Below are 24,898 nucleotides of genomic sequence, written 5' to 3'. Positions count from 1 at the left end.
AAAGGGGCGGTTCACCTTTACGTTAACTTTCCGTATGTTGTCGCATGTATATCTTAAGCGACTTTTCAATTGGTCTTCATTATTTATTTGTTATAGTTATTGAATCGTTTGCCTTCTTTTTTCCAGATGGGGGGGTCACTGAGTGATTATAGTAACGTTAGCCCCCAGGCTGGTACAAGGGTGTAGTACAGAGCTCTCCCTGCTGGTTATGTTCCTATCTATCATCCTGCCCCCCCCCCCCGGGGCAGACCAACCGGTCGTACCTTTCCATGTTCGTGACACCTGTGCTTCTATTTTTAAGCTGTTTACCCAAAAAAGAAAGTGTATTATCAGTGATATCTCGGGGGACTAAAATAGTGCCTGGGAGGAAGTGTGCACATAGATATCTGTGCAGGAAATGTGCCGGGCTCGGCGTCGGGGCCGTAATGCAGAAGTGGTCACAAGCCCCCCCGCCTGGCCGCCCCACTGCCCCACAGACTCGCTAGCTCCAAGAGACAGATCTAGCCGCGCGCAGTGGCCCAAGCCATTCTACTCTGTACAGTGACACTCTCTCCTTGAGAATAAACTGTAGCACTGGCTTAGTAAATATGACTTCCATATGGGCTGCAGGGGTCATTTATGATTGTGTGTAGGGTTTGTATGGTGCCCAGTGTGTGTCTGTGGGTAGGGTTTGTATGGTGCCCAGTGTGTGTCTGTGGGTAGGGTTTGTATGGTGCCCAGTGTGTGTCTGTGGGTAGGGTTTGTATGGTGCCCAGTGTGTGTCTGTGGGTAGGGTTTGTATGGTGCCCAGTGTGTGTCTGTGGGTAGGGTTTGTATGGTGCCCAGTGTGTGTCTGTGTGTAGGGTTTGTATGGTGCATAGCCTGTGTTTGCCTCTCCCCCATGTACCGCCTGCACCTTGCCTCTCCCCCATGTACCGCCTGCACCTTGCCTCTCCCCCATGTACCGCCTGCACCTTGCCTCTCCCCCATGTACCGCCTGCACCTTGCCTCTCCCCCATGTACCGCCTGCACCTTGCCTCTCCCCCATGTACCGCCTGCACCTTGCCTCTCCCCCATGTACCGCCTGCACCTTGCCTCTCCCCCATGTACCGCCTGCACCTTGCCTCTCCCCCATGTACCGCCTGCACCTTGCCTCTCCCCCATGTACCGCCTGCACCTTGCCTCTCCCCCATGTACCGCCTGCACCTTGCCTCTCCCCCATGTACCGCCTGCACCTTGCCTCTCCCCCATGTACCGCCTGCACCTTGCCTCTCCCCCATGTACCGCCTGCACCTTGCCTCTCCCCCATGTACCGCCTGCACCTTGCCTCTCCCCCATGTACCGCCTGCACCTTGCCTCTCCCCCATGTACCGCCTGCACCTTGCCTCTCCCCCATGTACCGCCTGCACCTTGCCTCTCCCCCATGTACCGCCTGCACCTTGCCTCTCCCCCATGTACCGCCTGCACCTTGCCTCTCCCCCATGTACCGCCTGCACCTTGCCTCTCCCCCATGTACCGCCTGCACCTTGCCTCTCCCCCATGTACCGCCTGCACCTTGCCTCTCCCCCATGTACCGCCTGCACCTTGCCTCTCCCCCATGTACCGCCTGCACCTTGCCTCTCCCCCATGTACCGCCTGCACCCTGCCTCTCCCCCATGTACCGCCTGCACCTTGCCTCTCCCCCATGTACCGCCTGCACCTTGCCTCTCCCCCATGTACCGCCTGCACCTTGCCTCTCCCCCATGTACCGCCTGCACCTTGCCTCTCCCCCATGTACCGCCTGCACCTTGCCTCTCCCCCATGTACCGCCTGCACCTTGCCTCTCCCCCATGTACCGCCTGCACCTTGCCTCTCCCCCATGTACAGCCATCTTGGAACGACACTTCCCATATGGAGATCAGATGGGATGCCCAGCTTTGCCATGTTTGGGAGTAGCTCGCTGTGGGTATAGGGTGCCAGGGGTGAGACAGTGGCGCATACTGGAGATGGTGCCCCAGGGGAGTCATTTAGTGCGAGGAGGGGAGAGATAAAATCATAGAGAGGAAAGCTTGAATGGATAGACATGGCGGGTGTGATTGGGCCATATACATGGTTGCCCAGATAGCCCAATGGCCTGTGTGAGGGGACAGGGGGGCACATCTGTCCATCCATACACCCCCAAAATAAGTCACTGACAGCAGAACTGGGGCAATCGAAACTGACACCCAAGGCAAATACCTTTTGCCCCCCCCTTCCCCTTTAATCCACTTTTATCCCAATTTTCACTCTCGGAAGACTCCTCCGACCCCCCCCTCTCTTCTCTCCCGGCCTCCAACGCCGACTCCCCAATCCCAGCGGAACGGCCGAGCCACATGCAGCCACCGGAAGCCACGAGCCAATCAGTTCCGAGCACGTGGAATTCCCAGTGACGATCTCAGGCAACCGACATGTCCCAACGGGTCCGGTATCTGCCACAGGTTGGTGACGACCCCCCCCCACCTTTGTTTAGCAGATCCAGGTGTTCTGTGTAAAGGCCAAACCCATTTCCTCTTGGAATTATGGGAAGGTAAAACCTTCAGGATCCTGATTGGAGGGTCCTGTATGCACATATAGAAACCGTAGCCGCTGGGGGAGGAGCTAAATAGTAAGGGGGAGTAGCCAATAACATTGGGGGGGGCTGTATCCGTGTGGGTTGATTTTGGGAGCAGGTTGGCCGAGTGTGTGCGAGGTCAGCTGACCTCTAATGGGTGCAATTAAGCCAATTAGTGAGCACTGTAGGCATCCGCCGGTCTCTATTAATTGCCCCACCCGGCCGTGCGTTCTTGATGAATAAGTCCTTCCCCCGTGGGTAAGGTAAGTCGCTAATTGCCCTCGTTACTTACAATTAAATGAATAATTACAATTAAAGGGAAAGTACACCTTCTTTAGCCACGTGAGTGGTGTAATGTGTCCGGATGCCGAGGCTGAATGCCAATCAGGGTGGAATGTGGGCTGTGTGGCATATTTGCTCTCCTCCGAATTCTGATAGGGTGACTTGCCATACCTGGGAAAGGGGGGGGAGCTGGGCAAATGCTGCTCGTAAAGGGGCGGTTTACCTTCAAGGTAATTTGTGTATGTTATAGAATGGCCATTTCTAAGCAACTTTTCAACTGGTCTTCATTATTTATTTCCTATAGTTTAAATATTTGCCTTCTTCTACCAACTCTTTGGGGGTCACTGACCCCGGCAGCCGGAAACAATTGCTCTGTGAGGCTCCAGTTTTATTGTTATTGTTACTTTTTATTCCTTATCTTTCTATTCAGCCCCTCCCCTATTCATATACCAGTCTCTCATTCAAACCACACCCTGGTTGCTAAGGTAATTGGAGCCCCAGCAACAGGGTCACTGACCCCGGCAGCCAAAACCTATTGCTCTGTGAGGCTCCAGTTTTATTGTTATTGTTACTTTTTATTCCTTATCTTTCTATTCAGTCCCTCTCCTATTCATATACCAATCTCTCATCCAAACCACTCCCTGGTTGCTAACATAACTTGGACCCTAGCAACCAAATAGCTGCTGAAACTCCAAACTGGAGAGCTGCTGAGCAAAGTGAAATAACTAAGAAACTACAAATAACAAAAAACGAAGACCAATTGCAAGTTTTCTCAGAATAGCACTCTCTGCATCACTAGAATATTGCACTGTTTATTGCCCGGTGGCTCATTGGTCATTAACGTTCCTAACCTCACTGCCTCTCCATGTGACTCCCCAGCAGCAGCAGCCGTGCAGCCAGTAATGGGAAGTGATCTCTGCAGACTGTGAAGCTGCACTGTGGTATGCGACTGTGTGCAGACCAGGAAGTCATTTCTACACAGCCGCCTTCGCCCCTCCCAAACCCCCGTGCTCTACACCTCTCCTTCTCTCCTTGCCATTCCTGCTCTCTGACATGGGACGGAGTAAGACGCTTGGCTGAAAGCTCCCAGACGGACCAACTGTTCTAGAAGAGGTGAGCTTACCCTTTATTGTAACCCCCTCTCCCAGGCCCCAGAGAGTTAATCTGATCTCTCTTTCTTATCGAAATATATATAACTTTGCCTTTAATTCAGTGTAACTACTGCGGCTATTTAGAAACTTATGCTCTGTGTGTATTTAGCACTTACCCTATCTAACCCATTCTATAGCACTGGTCCAGTCTGCAGGGAGGCAGAATTGTGTACAGAACCATGTACAGAATTGAATTTTGTAGCTGGACCATGTACAGAATTGAATTTTGTAGCTGGAACCATGTACAGGATATAATTTTGTAGCTGAAACCATGTACAGGATATCATTTTGGAGCTGGACCATGTACAGAATTGAATTTTGTAGCTGGAACATGTACAGAATTGAATTTTGTAGCTGGACCATGTACAGAATTGAATATTGTAGCTGGAACCATGTACAGAATTGAATTTTGTAGCTGGAACCATGTACAGAATTGAATTTTGTAGCTGGAACCATGTACAGAATTGAATTTTGTAGCTGGACCATGTACAGAATTGAATTTTGTAGCTGGACCACGTACAGAATTGAATTTTGTAGCTGGACCATGTACAGAATTGAATTTTGTAGATGGAACCATGTACAGGATTGAATTTTGTAGCTGGAAACATGTACAGGATATTATTTTGCAGATGGAACCATATACAGAATTGAATATTGTAGCTGGACCATGTACAGAATTGAATTTTGTAGCTGGAACCATGTACAGAATTGAATTTTGTAGCTGGAACCATGTACAGAATTGAATTTTGTAGCTGGACCATGTACAGAATTGAATTTTGTAGCTGGACCACGTACAGAATTGAATTTTGTAGCTGGACCATGTACAGAATTGAATTTTGTAGCTGGACCCTGTACAGAATTGAATTTTGTAGCTGGACCATGTACAGAATTGAATTTTGTAGCTGGACCATGTACAGAATTGAATTTTGTAGCTGGAACCATGTACAGAATTGAATATTGTAGCTGGACCATGTACAGAATTGAATTTTGTTCCTGGAACCATGTACAGAATTGAATTTTGTAGATGGAACCATGTACAGGATTGAAGTTTGTAGATGGAACCATGTACAGAATTGAATTTTGTAGCTGGAAACATGTACAGGATATTATTTTGTAGATGGAACCATATACAGAATTGAATATTGTAGCTGGACCATGTACAGAATTGAATTTTGTAGCTGGACCCTGTACAGAATTGAATTTTGTAGCTGGAACCATGTAAAGGATATAATTTTGTAGCTGGAACCATGCACAGAATTGAATTTTGTAGCTGGAACCATGTACAGAATTGAATTTTGCAGCTGGACCATGTACGGAATTGAATTTTGTAGCTGGAACCATGTACAGGATATAATTTTGTAGCTGGAACATGTACAGAATTGAATATTGTAGCTGGAACCATATACAGAATTGAATTTTGTACAGAATTGAATTTTGTAGCTGGAACCATGTACAGAATTGACAGTTCCATCTGCACTGCTGCACTTGTCCTTGTTGTTTAACTGCACGCGAGGTGCAAAGTGCAGAGCACAGAGTAGCCTTGGATTCCACACCTGCCTGGGGCTCCCTCTCCATACAAATTCAAATGGACCCATGGATCACTTGTAGTTCAGCAACTACCAAAGGGCCTTAGGATGCTCAGCACTGACACGTTTTTCTGGCTATAACCCCCAGTGCCCTTTGATCAGGATAATTCAGACAGGAGTAGCCAAGCCTTATTAATCCCGTCTGCCCTATGCACATGTAGTGTAGATAAGGGGTTCTGCCTGCCAGGGAATTACCCCTACACTGAATCGGAAGTGAAAATCCAGGCAGAAGGGCAGCACCCAATGGCTGCACCCTATGGGCTTCCCTCAGTGGCTCAACTCTATGCCCTCCCCCCCAGCGACTGCCCCCTATGCTTTATGGCTGAGATTCTAGCTATCTGTATAACAGAGCATTCTGTCACAGTGGCACAGATCCTATCTGATCCCCCCATTGTAAGCAGCAGTCCTGCCCTGCTTTATGGCTGAGATTCTAGCTATCTGTATAACAGAGCATTCTGTCACAGTGGCACAGATCCTATCTGATCCCCCCATTGTAAGCAGCAGTCCTGCCCTGCTTTATGGCTGAGATTCTAGCTATCTGTATAACAGAGCATTCTGTCACAGTGGCACAGATCCTATCCCCCCCCCATTGTAAGCAGCAGTCCTGCCCTGCTTTATGGCTGAGATTCTAGCTATCTGTATAACAGAGCATTCTGTCACAGTGGCACAGATCCTATCTGATCCCCCCATTGTAAGCAGCAGTCCTGCCCTGCTTTATGGCTGAGATTCTAGCTATCTGTATAACAGAGCATTCTGTCACAGTGGCACAGATCCTATCCCCCCCATTGTAAGCAGCAGTCCTGCCCTGCTTTATGGCTGAGATTCTAGCTATCTGTATAACAGAGCATTCTGTCACAGTGGCACAGATCCTATCTGATCCCCCCATTGTAAGCAGCAGTCCTGCCCTGCTTTATGGCTGAGATTCTAGCTATCTGTATAACAGAGCATTCTGTCACAGTGGCACAGATCCTATCTGATCCCCCCCATTGTAAGCAGCAGTCCTGCCCTGCTTTATGGCTGAGATTCTAGCTATCTGTATAACAGAGCATTCTGTCACAGTGGCACAGATCCTATCTGATCCCCCCATTGTAAGCAGCAGTCCTGCCCTGCTTTATGGCTGAGATTCTAGCTATCTGTATAACAGAGCATTCTGTCACAGTGGCACAGATCCTATCTGATCCCCCCCATTGTAAGCAGCAGTCCTGCCCTGCTTTATGGCTGAGATTCTAGCTATCTGTATAACAGAGCATTCTGTCACAGTGGCACAGATCCTATCTGATCCCCCCATTGTAAGCAGCAGTCCTGCCCTGCTTTATGGCTGAGATTCTAGCTATCTGTATAACAGAGCATTCTGTCACAGTGGCACAGATCCTATCTGATCCCCCCATTGTAAGCAGCAGTCCTGCCCTGCTTTATGGCTGAGATTCTAGCTATCTGTATAACAGAGCATTCTGTCACAGTGGCACAGATCCTATCTGATCCCCCCATTGTAAGCAGCAGTCCTGCCCTGCTTTATGGCTGAGATTCTAGCTATCTGTATAACAGAGCATTCTGTCACAGTGGCACAGATCCTATCTGATCCCCCCATTGTAAGCAGCAGTCCTGCCCTGCTTTATGGCTGAGATTCTAGCTATCTGTATAACAGAACCGTTTTGCGTACGGCTTTCAATGTGCGGGAATGCAGCGAGGCAGCATTTAGTGACAATATATATTGTATTTATACACCTGTATGTGAATAAGTTCCTTGCTTAGAGCTTTATTGTAGGAGATACGGTGTCTGACTGTTGTTGAAGCGGCTGAATGGCAATGTATGGCAGAAGAATGTATGAACTGCCCCTTAGTTATTCCCATTACACATGAACTCGAACACTTTATAAACACTTTATAAACACACAGATGGAGTCGGGGATGTAAAGAAATCTGAGATAGGAAAAACTTGAGCTTCTCTGCTCTCAACTGAACCCCCATGCCTCCCCCTTTTTCTTCTGGTCATTGGATTAATCCAGTCCAATGTCTTCTCTATGCCCCTTCCTGCTAATTTGATTGGCTCCTTGGAATCCTTTGCTTCTCTGCCCATCTCCGCCGTGCTGAGCTCATGTAAACAGAAGGGAAGAACAGTCATTTGATGCAAGAGGAGGAATACAGGATCCTGATTGGAAGATCACCCGTCCCCTACGCTCGACCCAACTCTCCCTCCATGACAGGAACGGACTTGTTTTTTGGAAGCGGAAGACGTCTTTCTACAAAGCTTTTGTCCGGAGCGGAGACGTTGGGAGGCAACGTGACCCCCCCTATATCAGGGGCTTCTTGTTCCGCAGCTCTCTATTTGGTGTTTTAGCAGCTATCTGGTTGCTAGGGGTCTTTTTTACCCTAGCAACCAGGCAGTGGTTTAAACCAGAGATGGGAATATGAATAGGAGAGGGGCCTGCATAGAGAGATAAGGAATAAAAAGTAACAATAACAATAAAACTGGAGCCTCACAGAGCAATAGGTTTTGGTTGCCGGGGTCAGTGACCCCCATTGGAAATCTGGAAAGACAGAGAAGAAGGCAAATCGTTCAAAAACTATACAAAATAAATAATGAAGACCAATTGCAAAGGTGCTAGGAATAGGCCATTCTGTAACATACTCAATATCAACTTAAAGGTCAACCACCCCTTCAAAGAACTGCAATAATAAGAGTAAGGAGAGAGCAATGTTCCGACATCCTACTAATTGCAGTGACCATGTGATGTTTACTTGATTAGGGCCGACCAGTCCCAGGTCAGGGCGTTAGTGTCCATGGCCTTTTCACTGAGGTCTCTCATGGACTGGGGACCCTTGTGCAAGAGCTCAGTGTAGCCGTGCAAGAGGGGGCCTTGGGCGCATTGTTGGCTTCAGCCATGGGATTAGAGAAGATCAGTGTAGCCGTGCAAGAGGGGGCCTTGGGCGCGTTGTTGGCTTCAGCCATGGGATTAGAGAAGATCAGTGTAGCCGTGCAAGAGGGGGCCTTGGGCGCGTTGTTGGCTTCAGCCATGGGATTAGAGAAGATCAGTGTAGCTGTGCAAGAGGGGGCCTTGGGCGCGTTGTTGGCTTCAGCCATGGGATTAGAGAAGATCAGTGTAGCCGTGCAAGAGGGGGCCTTGGGCGCGTTGTTGGCTTCAGCCATGGGATTAGAGAAGATCAGTGTAGCCGTGCAAGAGGGGGCCTTGGGCGCGTTGTTGGCTTCAGCCATGGGATTAGAGAAGCTCAGTGTAGCCGTGCAAGAGGGGGCCTTGGGCGCGTTGTTGGCTTCAGCCATGGGATTAGAGAAGCTCAGTGTAGCCGTGCAAGAGGGGGCCTTGGGCGCATTGTTGGCTTCAGCCATGGGATTAGAGAAGCTCAGTGTAGCCGTGCAAGAGGGGGCCTTGGGCGCGTTGTTGGCTTCAGCCATGGGATTAGAGAAGATCAGTGTAGCCGTGCAAGAGGGGGCCTTGGGCGCATTGTTGGTTTCAGCCATGGGATTAGAGAAGCTCAGTGTAGCCGTGCAAGAGGGGGCCTTGGGCGCATTGTTGGCTTCAGCCATGGGATTAGAGAAACTCAGTGTAGCCGTGCAAGAGGGGGCCTTGGGCGCGTTGTTGGCTTCAGCCATGGGATTAGAGAAGCTCAGTGTAGCCGTGCAAGAGGGGGCCTTGGGCGCGTTGTTGGCTTCAGCCATGGGATTAGAGAAGCTCAGTGTAGCCGTGCAAGAGGGGGCCTTGGGCGCATTGTTGGCTTCAGCCATGGGATTAGAGAAGATCAGTGTAGCCGTGCAAGAGGGGGCCTTGGGCGCATTGTTGGTTTCAGCCATGGGATTAGAGAAGCTCAGTGTAGCCGTGCAAGAGGGGGCCTTGGGCGCATTGTTGGCTTCAGCCATGGGATTAGAGAAACTCAGTGTAGCCGTGCAAGAGGGGGCCTTGGGCGCGTTGTTGGCTTCAGCCATGGGATTAGAGAAGCTCAGTGTAGAACTTCCGTTGCTCGCTCTGCTTCTTTCTTCCCTTATTTCCAGCCAAGCCTCAGGCTGAGAGATTCCTGACCTACTGAGTCAGCATTATCAGTGTATCTTTCCCTGCTCGTTAAGTAATCAGCACCCTTAACGATCTAGCCAAAAGCCTTCCTGCCACTGAGTGGGCCGCTCATGTCTTCAGCTCCGCACCAAGTGTCTCGAGCTCTCAGAAAGGGACCTCCTGCCTGTAAGGTACGTAGCCTTGCAGGGCTCGGTGGCAGAGACCACCCTATCAGGGGAGGGGGCAGGGTCGGCAAACCTTGTACCTGGGCCAATAACAGCTTTGGAATCACAGCCGGTCCAAAACAAGCCCAAAATAAGTGTTCTGACTCCAGGGTCAGGGTGGTGGCATTTCCCTGCTTATGGACAGGACTTCTTTCTGTTCTCCAAAATGGCGGGGGCTGGAATGCCCTTTGCTGCAAAAAGGAAGTCCCAAGTGGTAGTTTGACTTTCACACCAGTAGGTGGCAGCCAGCAGATCTCAGGAGCCCAAGTGTGCAAAGCTCTGGTGAAGAACTGCTCGCAAGTACGGCCTACTCATGCCCTGGAGTTGCCAAGGTTGCCACTACGGGCCCTTAACACTGAGCACTAACACCCCACTGACTCGAATGATGTTTGATGGCTGAATAGAAGGAGTTGTCCCATTCCTTTCCCCTTGCAGGTAAAGTTACATTGGAGAGTAAGCATTCAAATGGGTGATAGTGCTCAGAGCTGTTTTCTTGGAATTTTCTAGAAATATCTGTGTAAAGAATTCAATATATTTCACTTGTGTTCTGAAATGTAACCTTTACTTTCCCTGTACTTACCCATACCCCCTCCCCCCCTGGTACCGGAAGTGTTAGTGTGTATTTACCGGTGCACTTCCTCCTATGTCAGTACTTGGACCCTTCCCCCCCACTAATATACCCCCCTTCATTTCAGTGATTGGAACTGACCAGCGGCCATGTCGGAGGAAGAGGATGAGGTTTGCTGGACCAAACTGGAGCGCTATCGGGTCAAGCTCATCACGGTAATAGACCCCAACCGGATCACCCCTTACCTCCGCCAGTGCCGGGTGTTGAACAGCGACGATGAAGAGCAGGTCTTCAATGACCCGAATCTGGTCATCCGCAAAAGGAAAGTGGGTGAGTAGAAAGATCCCATTGGCCGATGGTGAGCCCTACAAGATACGGGGCAACTGATGCCCCCGACGCTACTGTCTGCCCCGTAGTTACTCTCATTCTGTGCTGCCATTGTTGCCCATGTATCAGTACCACCTCACTAAGCCACGCCCCACTTTCCCTTACCTTGCAGGTGTGCTGCTGGATATTTTACAGAGGACTGGGTGCAAAGGTTACGTGGCCTTTCTGGAAAGCCTTGAGCTTTATTACCCGCACCTGTACAAGAAGATAACTGGGAGCGAGCCAACGCGAGTCTTCTCCATGATCATAGGTAATAAATGTATCCAAAAGAAACACACCTCCATCTATAGATCTCTTCCCATATTACTCTAGGTGAATTTACCCTTTAATTATTATTAATAATTCTTGTAGACACCGCAGGGGAATCCAGCCTGACCCAGCTCCTCATGAACGAGATGCTGAAGCTCCAGCAGATCATTCAAGACGAGAGGCAGAAATACAAAGAACTGAACAAGGAACTGCTGGACAAGGAAGACGTCATCCGGCAGACGCAAGTGAAGGACAACGAGCTGAAGAAGCACCAGGAGAGGGTCAAGAAGATGAAGGAAGAGAGTGACAAGTTGATCGCAGAGCGGAATAAGTTGAAAGATGAAAATTATGACCTGGCCATGAGGTACGCCCGTCAGAGTGAGGAGAAGAACGCCGCGTTGATGAGAAACAGAGATCTGCAGCTAGAGGTAGGTGTCAGCGGTGGGTCTGCCTCTTTGGAGAACGTTCAGTGTTGAAAGTATCTTTCTCTTTGGAGAACGTTCAGCATTGGAAGTGTCCTCCTCTTTGGAGAACGTCCAGTGTTAAAAGTATCTTTCTCTTTGGAGAACGTCCAGTGTTGAAAGTGTCTTTGGAAAACGTCCAATGTTGCAAGTATCTTTCTCTTTGGAGAACATCCAATGTTGCAAGTATCTTTCTTTTTGGAGAACGTCCAATGTTGGAAGTATCATTCTCTTTGGAGAACGTCCATTGTTGCAAGTATCTTTCTCTTTGGAGAACATCCAATGTTGGAAATTTCTTTCTCTTTGGAGAACGTCCAATGTTGCAAGTATGTTTCTCTTTGGAGAACGTCCAATGTTGCAAGTATCTTTCTCTTTGGAGAACGCCCAATGTTGCAAGTATCTTTCTCTTTGGAGAACGTCCAATGTTGCAAGTATCTTTCTCTTTGGAGAACGCCCAATGTTGCAAGTATCTTTCTCTTTGGAGAACGCCCAATGTTGGAAGTATCTTTCTCTTTGGAGAATGCCCAATGTTGGAAGTATCTTTCTCTTTGGAGAACGTCCAATGTTGGAAGTATCTTTCTCTTTGGAAAACGTCCAATGTTGGAAGTATCTTTCTCTTTGGAGAACATTCAATGTTGGAAATATCTTTTTCTTTGGAAAACGTCCAATGTTGCAAGTATCTTTCTCTTTGTAGAACGCCCAATATTGAAAGTGTCTTTGTCTTTGGAAAACGTCCAATGTTGGAAGTGTCTTCCTCTTTGGAGGACGTCCAGTAGTGGAAGTATCTTCCACTGTGGACAACGTCAAATGGTGGAAGTGTCTTGCTCTTTGTAGAACTCCTAATATTGATAGTGTCTTTCTCTTTGGAGAATATTCAATATTGGAAGCGTCTTCCTTTTTGGAGCATGTACAGTGCTGGGTGTCTCTTCCTCTTTGGAGACCATAAATGGTTGGATGTGTCTTCCTCTTTAGAGAACATGTAATGTGTTGAGGTCCTAATTTACCTATGACTAATGGTTTCCTATGCATTGCACAGATAGACCGTTTAAAGCACAACCTGATGAAGGCTGAGGATGACTGTAAGCTGGAGAGAAAGCAGACCAGGAAGCTGAAGGATGCCATTGAGAAGAGGCCCAGCCAGGAAGTTATCCTTGAATTGCAGAGAGAAAATGACCTTTTGAAGGCCAGGATTCAGGAGCTGGATAACCCCATGCAGGTAAGGAAAATCAATTCACCCCCATAGGAGCAGCAGCTTAGTACTCAGTAAATAGAACGTGCCAAAAGAAGAGGCATCTGAGAATGCCCAATGTTGGAAGTGTCTTCCTCTTTGGAGAACGTCCAATGTTGGAAGTGTCTTTCTCTTTGGAGAACGTCCACTGTTGGAAGTGTCTTTCTCTTTGGAGAACGTCCACTGTTGGAAGTATCTTTCTCTTTGGAGAACGTCCACTGTTGGAAGTATCTTTCTCTTTGGAGAACGTCCAATGTTGGAAGTGTCTTTCTCTTTGGAGAACGTCCAATGTTGGAAGTATCTTTCTCTTTGGAGAACGTCCACTGTTGGAAGTATCTTTCTCTTTGGAGAACGTCCACTGTTGGAAGTATCTTTCTCTTTGGAGAACGTCCACTGTTGGAAGTATCTTTCTCTTTGGAGAATGCCCAATGTTGGAAGTATCTTTCTCTTTGGAGAACGTCCACTGTTGGAAGTATCTTTCTCTTTGGAGAACGTCCACTGTTGGAAGTATCTTTCTCTTTGGAGAATGCCCAATGTTGGAAGTATCTTTCTCTTTGGAGAATGTCCACTGTTGGAAGTATCTTTCTCTTTGGAGAATGCCCAATGTTGGAAGTATCTTTCTCTTTGGAGAACGTCCACTGTTGGAAGTATCTTTCTCTTTGGAGAATGCCCAATGTTGGAAGTATCTTTCTCTTTGGAGAACGTCCACTGTTGGAAGTATCTTTCTCTTTGGAGAATGCCCAATGTTGGAAGTATCTTTCTCTTTGGAGAACGTCCACTGTTGGAAGTATCTTTCTCTTTGGAGAACGGCCAATATTGAGAGTGTCTTTCTCTTTGGAGAATGTCCAGTATTAGAATTATTGGAAGAATGTGGTTTTGTCTCTATTAGAACGTTCCAAAAGGAGAGGCATCTGAGAAGACCCGGATGTACATCCAAGTGCTAGAAGATGACCGCAGACAGGCCTTGGAACAGCACCAAGATCTGGTCAACTCGGTGTACACTTTGAAAATGTCTCTCCGCCTGGCCGAAGACCACCGAGACAAAGTAACCGCCTATTCCTTGCCTACTCCTCCCCCCTCATGATTAATACAGTGCAAGCCCTTCCAGCCAGCAGAGCTGTAACTCTCTCTATGGAGTCTATGGCTTTATACCGACCTTCCAGGGAGAAATCTAGCCAAAGGGCTGCCATATTGATTTTCTCTCCTGCCCCAGTCAAGCGCAACATAAACAAAGTTGTTGTGCAACATAAGGAAACACGTGCGATTGGTCAGAAAGTGACCTCATTGTGTATTGCACAAGCACTTCTATATCACTATTGGGGAAGCCGATTTCTCAATCTGTCTGTCTCTCTGAAAGACCAATTGCAAATTGTCTCAGAACTTCCCCTATAATGCACTGGGATATGATGTAATAAGTGGGTGTGGCCTGATATTGGCGTTTGCCTCAGGCCCAGTATTTTGATTAAATCTGCTGCTTTGTGCTCCAGTACAAGGAGGAGAAGGAGCTCCTGGAACTTCAGTGCACTACTTTGAAGAAAGACTCAAAGCTCTACAAGGAACGGATTGAAGCCATATTGCAGCAGATGGAAGAAGTGTGTGCCGAGCGGGATCAGGTGAGAGTGGGGGTTGTTAATTTTGGTTGGGGCTGTTCCTGCTGAATTGTGCTTAGTACAGGGGAATCCCTATGTGCCATAGTTTTATGGTATCTCTCTGTACAGGCTATGAGCAAACTTAGGGGGCTGTTCCTGCTGAATTGTGCTTAGTACAGGGGAATCCCTATGTGCCATAGTTTTATGGTATCTCTCTGTACAGGCTATGAGCAAACTTAGGGGGCTGTTCCTGCTGAATTGTGCTTAGTACAGGGGAATCCCTATGTGCCATAGGTTTATGGTATCTCTCTGTACAGGCTTTGGGCAAACTTAGGGGGCTGTTCCTGCTGAATTGTGCTTAGTACAGGGGAATCCCTATGTGCCATAGTTTTATGATATCTCTCTGTACAGGCTATGAGCAAACTTAGGGGGCTGTTCCTGCTGAATTGTGCTTAGTACAGGGGAATCCCTATGTGCCATAGTTTTATGATATCTCTCTGTACAGGCTATGAGCAAACTTAGGGGGCTGTTCCTGCTGAATTGTGCTTAGTACAGGGGAATCCCTATGTGCCATAGTTTTATGGTATCTCTCTGTACAGGCTATGAGCAAACTTAGGGGGCTGTTCCTGCTGAATTGTGCTTAGTACAGGGGAATCCCTATGTGCCATAGTTTTATGTTGTCTCTCTGTACAGGCTATGAGCAAACTTAGGGGGCTGTTCCTGCTGAACTGTGCTTAGTAAAGGGTAATGCAGACTGCAAACACCCAATAGGATGTCTATGTTCTAGGCCATGACGACCAGGGAACAGTTCCACACACAATATTCCAAGAGCCTCATTAACATGGATTCGTACAGGCGGCAGTTGCGGGAGATGGGGGAGAAGTGCGACGACCTGCAGATCCAGCTGTTCAGGATGGAACGGGAAACTCTGGCCATGAAGACCGACCTGAATAAGTTAAAGTCTCCAGCGCTGGTAAATGGCTACGGGGCTAGTGGCCCATCCCTTCCTGGTTATTGCAAACTTCACCCCTTATCTACCCAGGCCATGCCCTAATTATGCTAAAGCCCCACCCATTATCCAGTTAACTCCACCCATTCACCACAAGCCCCACCCCTAATAATTCTTTTTATCATATTGGGGCCCCTGATAGTCACCGCTAGGCATCATACATTGCAATAAACCCCATTTTTTTTTTCTTTCAGACCTCGGATTTTGAAGAGCTTTCACCCCAGGAGGTAAGTACTTTATAGGGGTGCAATTACCCCCCCCCCCCCCCCCCCCGTTTGTGACTTGCTTGTCAGTATGACCTGTGGTTTTCTTCTCTCCCATAAAGAGCCACAATTCCCCAGATAACAAGCACCCAGAGACTGCACAGCGTAAGTATTTATATTTATATTATGTCTCAGTCTGTATATTTGTATTTATACATATGGGTAGGAGGTGCCATAGTGTTTCCCTTAGACAGTACAGTATGGGGGTACAGCTTATTGTGTGCCCAGAACATTCCTTCTCTGTATATTTGTATTTATACATATGGGTAGGGGGTGCCATAGTGTTTCCCTTAGACAGTACAGTATGGGGGTACAGCTTATTGTGTGCCCAGAACATTCCTTCTCTGTATATTTGTATTTATACATATGGGTAGGGGGTGCCATAGTGTTTCCCTTAGACAGTACAGTATGGGGGTACAGCTTATTGTGTGCCCAGAACATTCCTTCTCTGTATATTTGTATTTACACATATGGGTAGGAGGTGCCATAGTGTTTCCCTTAGACAGTACAGTATGGGGGTACAGCTTATTGTGTGCCCAGAACATTCCTTCTCTGTATATTTGTATTTATACATATGGGAGGGAGGTGCCATAGTGTTTCCCTTAGACAGTACAGTATGGGGGTACAGCTTATTGTGTGCCCAGAACATTCCTTCTCTGTATATTTGTATTTATACATATGGGTAGGGGGTGCCATAGTGTTTCCCTTAGACAGTACAGTATGGGGGTACAGCTTATTGTGTGCCCAGAACATTCCTTCTCTGTATATTTGTATTTATACATATGGGTAGGGGGTGCCATAGTGTTTCCCTTAGACAGTACAGTATGAGGGTACAGCTTATTGTGTGCCCAGAACATTCCTTCTCTGTATATTTGTATTTATACATATGGGTAGGGGGTGCCATAGTGTTTCCCTTAGACAGTACAGTATGGGGGTACAGCTTATTGTGTGCCCAGAACATTCCTTCTCTGTATATCTGTATTTATACATATGGGTATGGGGTGCCATAGTGTTTCCCTTAGACAGTACAGTATGGGGGTACAGCTTATTGTGTGCCCAGAACATTCCTTCTCTGTATATTTGTATTTATACATATGGGTAGGAGGTGCCATAGTGTTTCCCTTAGACAGTACAGTATGGGGGTGGAGCTTATCGTGTGTATATCTGTATGTAACCAGCAGTCTCTCCCACATACAGAGGAACAGAAGAATAACCCCAATTCCAAGAACGTGGCAGAGGCAGCGCAAGCACAGAATGTAAGGAACAACTGATAACTCTTTAGGGAATATTAAACCTGATGTTCTCCAGAACTACAAATCCCAGCATCCTTTGACAGACAGGCATTTGTAATCCAGCCAATGGTTAGACATTTGGGTTAAAGGCAGCCGTACACTGGCTGAGACAGATCCAAGTGATCAGGGGGCGGGCTCAGTACGAATGGTCACATGGTATGGCTGCCTTTCTGTTGCACTTTGTTAGGGCTGACAGCATCTCATTGAATATAAAGGCAGCCAATCAGCATCTCCGCCAGTTTAGTGTTCCAGTAATCATCCAGAACCACTCTAGCCAATCAGCATGTAATGAAAAGAAGGCAGCCAATCAGTATCTAATCCAGCATTCCCTGTGTTCCAGAGCAGTCCGGTAAATGGATTTGGCATTAGAAGGAAGGTCAATAACAGTTTTGAAGACATCCGAAGGTAACGTGTTACTATGGTTACAGTCCCACCCACTTCCCAGCATGCCCCTCCCCCTGCCATGTGTTTCATATCTGTATGAGCACTGAGAAGCCTCTGTATAAACAAACCCCTCCCTTCCCTCAGCAGCAGCCTGTCATTGGAAATGTTGTTTAGAATGACATTTTCTTCCTTTCTTTAAACAGTATTTCCCCCCCGGAGAAGCCTCTGTATAAACGAGTCCCTCCCTTCCCTCAGCAGCAGCCTGTCATTGGAACTGTTGCATAGAATGACATTTTCTTTCTTTCTTTAAACATTATTTCCCCCCCCCGAGAAGCCTCTGTATAAACAAACCCCTCCCTTCCCTCAGCAGCAGCCTATCATTGGAACTGTTGCATAGAATGACATTTTCTTTCTTTCTTAAATCTTTATTTCCCTCCCCGAGGAGCCTCTGTATAAACAAACCCCTCCCTTCCCTCAGCAGCAGCCTGTCATTGGAACGGTTGCATAGAATGACATTTTCTTTCTTTCTTAAATCTTTATTTCCCTCCCCGAGGAGCCTCTGTATAAACAAACCCCTCCCTTCCCTCAGCAGCAGCCTGTCATTGGAACTGTTGCATAGAATGACATTTTCTTTCTTTCTTAAATCTTTATTTCCCTCCCCGAGAAGCCTCTGTATAAACAAACCCCTCCCTTCCCTCAGCAGCAGCCTATCATTGGAAATTTTGCAAAGAATTACATTTTCTTTCTTTTATTAAACATTATTTCCCCCCCGCCCCCGAGAAGCCTCTGTATAAACAAACCCCTCCCTTCTCTCAGTTGCATAGAATGACATTTTTCTTTCTTTCTTTAAGGAAAAGGGTGCTGAAAACGCGGAGGAACTCCGAAGAATATTACACTACAGAAAGTGACGCTGAGGGGACCCCTTAGGGGCCACGCTATATTTTTTTAGTCTTGGCTTTGAAGAAAAGAGCAAGACCTGGACGGAGAGACTGCAGCATGGAGACTGGAGCCTTTAAGTGAAGCCCCGCCCCCACGTGCTGTCGGTGGGGGGGGGCCCTGAAACACAGCCTTAACGACAACGAAAGCCCCCCTTGCAAGTACAGTGTTTTTTGTTTACATTCCAAACCACCCACAGTGGTACAGGCAGCTCCGCCCCCTCCAGGCAAGAAGTGTTGGACTGGGGCCCCCTAGGGCCACACAAAGATTCCGACACCCAGGGCCCAGTCTCCCAGCAACTAGAGGGAGACAGGGTTATACAGGCCTATGGTGGAAATAAGAAAGGGATGATGGGAATTTTCCTTAGTTAGGGGCCCTGTAGAATTGGACCTATTGCCGATGCCCCCGGGCAACCCATTAGGAATAAGCTGTGCCACGAGAAGCTACTATGTTATATAAAGCTATGTTATGTAAAGTCCTGTGTTTTTATACTAAAGAGCAATTCTGTACTGTGGCTAAAGCATTAAACCCATACGCAAAGCTGTGTGTTACTTACCCTTTATGTGTCACGTGATCTCACTCTTGGCTGCTGGGAGTTGTAGGGGATCCGGAGCTGGAGGTCTCGTATGTAACGGTCAGGTGGGGCGGCTATTGGATTAGTATCTGTCTCTTTCCCTTCTCTGCACTGCTGGTTCTGACTCCTGATACAACTCCCCAATACCCATTCATCCCTCATTCTCACTGGGTTTATAGTTATGTGTAACTGTCACTGTGTCTGTCCCTTTCCCTTCCCTGCACTGCTGGTTCTGACTCCTGATACAACTCCCCAATATCCATTCATTCCTCATTCTCACTGGGTTTATAGTTATGTGTAACTGTCACTGTGTCTGTCCCTTTCCCTTCCCTGCACTGCTGGTTCTGACTCCTGATACAACTCCCCAATATCCATTCATCCCTCATTCTCACTGGGTTTATAGTTATGTGTAACTGTCACTGTGTCTGTCCCTTTCCCTTCCCTGCACTGCTGGTTCTGACTCCTGATACAACTCCCCAATATCCATTCATTCCTCATTCTCACTGGGTTTATAGTTATGTGTAACTGTCACTGTGTCTGTCCCTTTCCCTTCCCTGCACTGCTGGTTCTGACTCCTGATACAACTCCCCAATACCCATTCATTCCTCATTCTCACTGGGTTTATAGTTATGTGTAACTGTCACTGTGTCTGTCCCTTTCCCTTCCCTGCACTGCTGGTTCTGACTCCTGATACAACTCCCCAATATCCATTCATTCCTCATTCTCACTGGGTTTATAGTTATGTGTAACTGTCACTGTGTCTGTCCCTTTCCCTTCCCTGCACTGCTGGTTCTGACTCCTGATACAACTCCCCAATACCCATTCATTCATGCAGTATGTGATGTCATTTGGGGGTGTGTCTTACATATGGGGTGGGGGAAATGGGCAGGCGGGGTGGGGTAATAGGCTGGGGAATTACCCGCCAGGCCAGGGGTTCCCAACCTTCCTAATTCCGCGACCCTGTAATCCAGTTCATGTTGCGGTGACCCCCAACCATAAAATTATTCCTAAAACCACCGGAATGTGTGTTTTCCAATGGTCTTAGGCAACTCCTGTGTAAGGGTCATTCCACCCCCAAAGGGGTCCCGACCCACAGGTTGGGCTAGGGCTAGGCCTATGCTGCCCCCAGGGGGCTTTAGTTATTGAGGGGGGGGGAACTCAGCCTGAGGGCCAATCAGAGTGAGATTTGGGGTGAAGATGGTTTCGCTGGCCAAGCTATCAGTGGGGGGATACTGTACAGCAGAACCCATAACCCCGGAGGGGCCCGGACTGCCCACGGCATCTGTTATCCGGCACCATTTTACCTTACCCCCACTGGCCGGGGGCTTCATACAATGCTATTTTCCTATGGCTGTTACCATTTCATAAACTGAGGGGGGGGGGGTCCTGAGGAAACCCATTGCCCTATTCTGTAATGGTCTCTTCCACTGTCCCTACCCAGCAATATGGCCCCTAGGGCTGTTTGTTGCCCCATTCTCACTCAGTGCCATAGGACTTCCATTGTACCTACAAGTCACTTAGGGCCCCACACCCTGAGTTCTGGGGAACCCTGAGTAGAGAGAAGCCCCCATTAATTGCCCTTAATCCCTGTATACAAACTGGGGATAATCTGCCCCACACAAATTCCATCTCCACTTCTCCCCATTCAGCACTGAGTGATGTAACTGTTATCTGCCCAAATCCAATATGGCCGCCCGTACTACATCGGGTTTCCGGCCTTTATAGCGAGGTCACTTCCGGCACCGCGCAGTTGGATTATTTTTTTCCAGCCATGCTGTTTCCGGGGTGCGGGCTCCTGTCAGTGTTGGGCAGAGGGGCCAGTCGCCAGCTGCTCGCCCGGGGGGTATTGGGAGCCGCCCCTGCGGTCTGGGAGCGGCAAGTACCTGGCACCGGGGGGAAACCATTGGCTCCTACAGGGGGCCGGAAGTATGTGTGTGGTACTCTGCCGCCATCCCAGCATGCCCTGCGGCTGGACTGCACCGCCCCTACTGCCTCGTCTGGTCACTATCACCTCATATACACCTGCAAGGTAGGTACCTGGCACCCCTGGGGAGGCCACTGGCTGTGAGGGGGCAGAGGCTGGTTTTTGGGCAACATTGTGGGTAATTTCATATACATAATATAATATATCCTTTATTTGACGTCTTTCTACCTCCCTAATGCCCAGCCCTGCGCTGCAATGGTTAATAATAATACCCCATAATGCACTGAAAGGCAGTCTCTTGCCATTCCTCGTCAGTAGTAGCCCACATGGCTCTATAGGAATCATTGCAGCCTGCAGCATACACCTGAGCCAATAGCCAGTCCCCTGTGCAGCCTGAGCCAATAGGCAGTCCCCTGTGCAGCCTGAGCCAATAGGCAGTCCCCTGTGCAGCCTGAGCCAATAGCCAGTCCCCTGTGCAGCCTGAGCCAATAGCCAGTCCCCTGTGCAGCCTGAGCCAATAGCCAGTCCCCTGTGCAGCCTGAGCCAATAGGCAGTCCCCTGTGCAGCCTGAGCCAATAGGCAGTCCCCTGTGCAGCCTGAGCCAATAGCCAGTCCCCTGTGCAGCCTGAGCCAATAGCCAGTCCCCTGTGCAGCCTGAGCCAATAGGCAGTCACTGTGCAGCCTGAGCCAATAGCCAGTCCCCTGTGCAGCCTGAGCCAATAGCCAGTCCCCTGTGCAGCCTGAGCCAATAGGCAGTCACTGTGCAGCCTGAGCCAATAGGCAGTCCCCTGTGCAGCCTGAGCCAATAGGCAGTCACTGTGCAGCCTGAGCCAATAGCCAGTCCCCTGTGCAGCCTGAGCCAATAGCCAGTCCCCTGTGCAGCCTGAGCCAATAGCCAGTCCCCTGTGCAGCCTGAGCCAATAGCCAGTCCCCTGTGCAGCCTGAGCCAATAGCCAGTCCCCTGTGCAGCCTGAGCCAATAGGCAGTCCCCTGTGCATCCTGAGCCAATAGCCAGTCCCCTGTGCATCCTGAGCCAATAGGCAGTCCCCTGTGCATCCTGAGCCAATAGCCAGTCCCCTGTGCATCCTGAGCCAATAGGCAGTCACTGTGCAGCCTGAGCCAATAGCCAGTCCCCTGTGCATCCTGAGCCAATAGCCAGTCCCCTGTGCAGCCTGAGCCAATAGCCAGTCCCCTGTGCAGCCTGAGCCAATAGCCAGTCCCCTGTGCAGCCTGAGCCAATAGGCAGTCACCTGGGCAGCCTGAGCCAATAGGCAGTCACCTGGGCAGCCTGAGCCAATAGGCACTCACCTGGGCAGCCTGAGCCAATAGGCAGTCACCTGGGCAGCCTAAGCCAATAGCCAGTCCCCTGTCTAGCCTGTGGGGTATACAGCCAACCCATTACATTGCCAGTGCCAGGGATGTCGATTTTAAAGACCCCACAATCTAACCCATTTTTATCCTGCCCTTTTGTACGTGTGACCTTCCTGCCTAGTAACCGCCGTTGCCACGTTTCAGGTCTGCTCCACCCGCTCCAACAAAACCATCTCCAAAGGGGCCTATCACAAGGGGGTGGTGATCGTCAAATGCCCCGGCTGCAAGAACCATCACATCATCGCCGACAACCTGGGCTGGTTCTCCGACCTGGAAGGGAAAAGGTAAGTGCCCCTGGGGGGGGGGGGGGGGCGCTGTGTACGTACAAAACAGGTGTAAATGTTACTTGGCCATAGGAGCCAATCAGAATGTTGCTTTCATTAGTCTTAAGGCAGTTAACCAATGCCAGTTAGCGGCTGATTTGTTGCTATATCCCATCTGTTACACTGGTCCTACCTCCTTGGGCTATTAAAGAATGCTGGGAAGTGTAGTTCATCTCTGTAGTTTGAGGAGGGGAGGAGACAGGTGGGGCCAACATAGTGGTTTAACCATTACTTCCCCTTTAATTCTGATTCAGCTTTGTTCAGACCCTGGTGTATTCCCGCTTCCCACCTGAAGAGGGCAGTGTATATATTGGTTTATAGAGTGCAGTTTATAGCTGGATTCCCCCATAGGAACATTAAGTATATTGTGGCTTCTGGGGCAACTGTATCCTTAGTCAGGGAGCCACAAGCCTAGTTGGACTACAACTCCCAGCCTGCCGGGCTTGCTAGGGATGCTGGGATTGCGACTCTGGGTCTGTTTAACCCTCTGTGTCCCACTGAAGGAACATTGAAGAGATTCTGGCGGCTAAAGGGGAGCGGGTGCAGCGATTGGTCGGGGACGACGCCGTGGAAATTCTGCTCAGAAATGCCGGGGAGTCGGCGGCCCAGGATGGCGACAAAACTGGGGAACCGGAACCCGCGGACAGTCAGCGACTGACCTGACCCGAATGATATGAACCGTGGGACCAACATTCTTATTGGCCCATTGGGCAGCCAATAGCAAAGCTGACATTTCCTTTGTACATCAGGCCACGGTGGCAGTGCCCAGGTACCACCCCAGGCGGGGCCGGTATGTGTGAAGCTGCGGAATAGACCCGGTACCATTCTTGGATCTTATGCCGCCTCCAGTTGCACAAGTTCTGTTGAACCCATTAACCGCTTCTTTCCCACTGTCCAGGTTTGGGTTTGGGTAAACTCTCAGCCACTCCCTCCTTTATACTGGCCTGGGGGGGGGGCTTTGTGTTATTATAGGCTGGTACAACTGTACCTTAGCCTATCAGAACCCTGTTCCATCCCCCCGGTCCAGTGTGATGGAGATCAGAACCTAACAGTATCAGGGGACTCGTGGGTGGGGGCAGGATAGGGGGGAAAACTAAAACCAGAATCACTGATCCATGATGAAATCCATATGGCAGCTCCTACATACTGTATGTGTCTCTGTATAAACTGCCCCCCCCCCCCTGTCTGTATAATTAGGTCCCAATTTATTTATGAAATAAAACCTTTCTGTATCAGTTGGTTGCAGCGATGGCTTCTTCTCCAGAATCTCATGGGGCGCTGTAGCCGTGCTGCTTGTGTGGCTGGGAAGGGTGACATTTAGACCAGTGGGCATTTAGGCGGTTGGATTTCCTGAGTGTTGCCAGTAGGTGGCGCTGATACTGCACAACTCCAGTTATTGGGCTCGCCAACTCAGTGACAGTAATTGGGTCGTTAAGTGCAGATTTCCCAGCAATCTGTGGTGCCGGGGGATTGGTTTGGCACATTACAAATGACCCCCCTGGGGGGGCAATTTCTACCAGGGTGCAGGGGAATAACCTAGATAGGAAAATCTCACCCCCCGGGGGACTGACTTGGTATTAAAGCCCTATAAGGCTCAGTTTGCACCCCCCCAGGCAGATTTTATATGGAATCTTCTTTTCCTCAGGTTCCTATTATTGATTTTCCCTCCAACATGAAACTCTGTAATTACCGGGTGTCATTTTCCCTCCATTGCGGATCGGCGCAGAGGCCCCCGGGGGCAGATTGTGAGGAGTCCAAGGCCCCAAAGGTTTCCCGGGGCAGGAGGGGGGGCAGATACGTGACTGTGAGTGTTCGTTATTGTTAGCTGTGCGGATAATTGGGGGGGGGGGGGGGGGGTCACTAAATGCTGAAGGTCACAGATTTATATTTATAGTGGTGGCTGGTTTGCTCAGAATGCTTTTTGATTGGCTAGTGCTTTAACCTTTTCCTGCCCGCTGCCTTGGGAAGAACTTAATACTTGAGCTTTCTGGTCGGTGTTGATTTTGGGGGGATCGGTTGGTGGCTGGAATCCCATTGAGCTCCATGAATGATCTGTGGAGGAACCATAGAGTTTGTCCTGGGAGGGCTAGATGGGTCTGTGTGAGGCTGGTGCTTTGCCATAGGCCAGTACTATATAAATGATGAGAGAGCTGGGAGGAACCATAGAGTTTGTCCTGGGAGGACTAGATAGCCCTGTGTGAGGCTGGTGCTTTGCCATAGATGTGAGAGCTGGGGGGAACCATAGAGTTTGTCCTGGTAGGGCTAGATAGGTCTGTGTGAGGCTGGTGCTTTGCCATAGATGTGAGAGCTGGGAGGAACCATAGAGTTTGTCCTGGGAGGGCTAGATAGGTCTGTGTGAGGCTGGTGCTTTGCCATAGATGTGAGAGCTGGGAGGAACCATAGAGTTTGTCCTGGTAGGGCTAGATAGGTCTGTGTGAGGCTGGTGCTTTGCCATAGATGTGAGAGCTGGGGGGAACCATAGAGTTTGTCCTGGTAGGGCTAGATAGGTCTGTGTGAGGCTGGTGCTTTGCCATAGATGTGAGAG

General features: G+C 49.0%; 2 protein-coding genes across 6 annotated transcripts; both read left to right on the top strand.

Moving 5' to 3' along the window:
* Window positions 1-2,257: 2,257 nt before the first annotated feature.
* On the top strand, window positions 2,258-18,717 carry card9 (caspase recruitment domain family member 9). 5 transcript variants are annotated; one of them, XM_012968014.3, is made up of 14 exons: window positions 2,258-2,435; window positions 3,710-3,943; window positions 10,491-10,693; window positions 10,863-11,000; window positions 11,102-11,427; window positions 12,497-12,676; window positions 13,578-13,733; window positions 14,176-14,301; window positions 15,065-15,250; window positions 15,481-15,513; window positions 15,612-15,654; window positions 16,747-16,805; window positions 17,182-17,246; window positions 18,077-18,716. In XM_012968014.3, the coding sequence occupies exons 3-14, from the start codon at window positions 10,513-10,515 to the stop codon at window positions 18,150-18,152; spliced, it is 1,569 nt and encodes a 522-aa protein (XP_012823468.1). In that variant the 5' UTR covers window positions 2,258-2,435; window positions 3,710-3,943; window positions 10,491-10,512; the 3' UTR covers window positions 18,153-18,716.
* Window positions 18,718-20,470: 1,753 nt separating this feature from the next.
* On the top strand, window positions 20,471-23,992 carry dnlz (DNL-type zinc finger). The gene is made up of 3 exons (XM_002935220.5): window positions 20,471-20,764; window positions 22,175-22,314; window positions 22,857-23,992. Exons 1-3 carry the CDS (start codon window positions 20,507-20,509, stop codon window positions 23,014-23,016), a joined length of 558 nt encoding a protein of 185 aa, XP_002935266.1. The 5' UTR covers window positions 20,471-20,506; the 3' UTR covers window positions 23,017-23,992.
* The last annotated feature ends 906 nt before the right edge of the window (window positions 23,993-24,898 follow it).

Source organism: Xenopus tropicalis, chromosome 8 (assembly GCF_000004195.4).
Source record: "Xenopus tropicalis strain Nigerian chromosome 8, UCB_Xtro_10.0, whole genome shotgun sequence".
NCBI lineage: Eukaryota > Metazoa > Chordata > Amphibia > Anura > Pipidae > Xenopus > Xenopus tropicalis.
Note: the sequence above shows the minus strand (reverse complement) of the source record. Positions and strands in the feature narration are given on the sequence as shown.

Bases quoted from the DNA above. Each gene is read 5' to 3' on its own strand.
- card9 (XM_012968014.3), top strand. From the start codon at position 10,513: ATGTCGGAGGAAGAGGATGAGGTTTGCTGGACCAAACTGGAGCGCTAT. The intron at 11,001-11,101 runs GTAATAAATGTA...TAATTCTTGTAG, and splicing joins AGTCTTCTCCATGATCATAG to ACACCGCAGGGGAATCCAGC. The intron at 17,247-18,076 runs GTAACGTGTTAC...TCTTTCTTTAAG, and splicing joins AGTTTTGAAGACATCCGAAG to GAAAAGGGTGCTGAAAACGC.
- dnlz (XM_002935220.5), top strand. From the start codon at position 20,507: ATGCTGTTTCCGGGGTGCGGGCTCCTGTCAGTGTTGGGCAGAGGGGCC. The intron at 20,765-22,174 runs GTAGGTACCTGG...GCCACGTTTCAG, and splicing joins ACCTCATATACACCTGCAAG to GTCTGCTCCACCCGCTCCAA. The intron at 22,315-22,856 runs GTAAGTGCCCCT...GTCCCACTGAAG, and splicing joins TCCGACCTGGAAGGGAAAAG to GAACATTGAAGAGATTCTGG.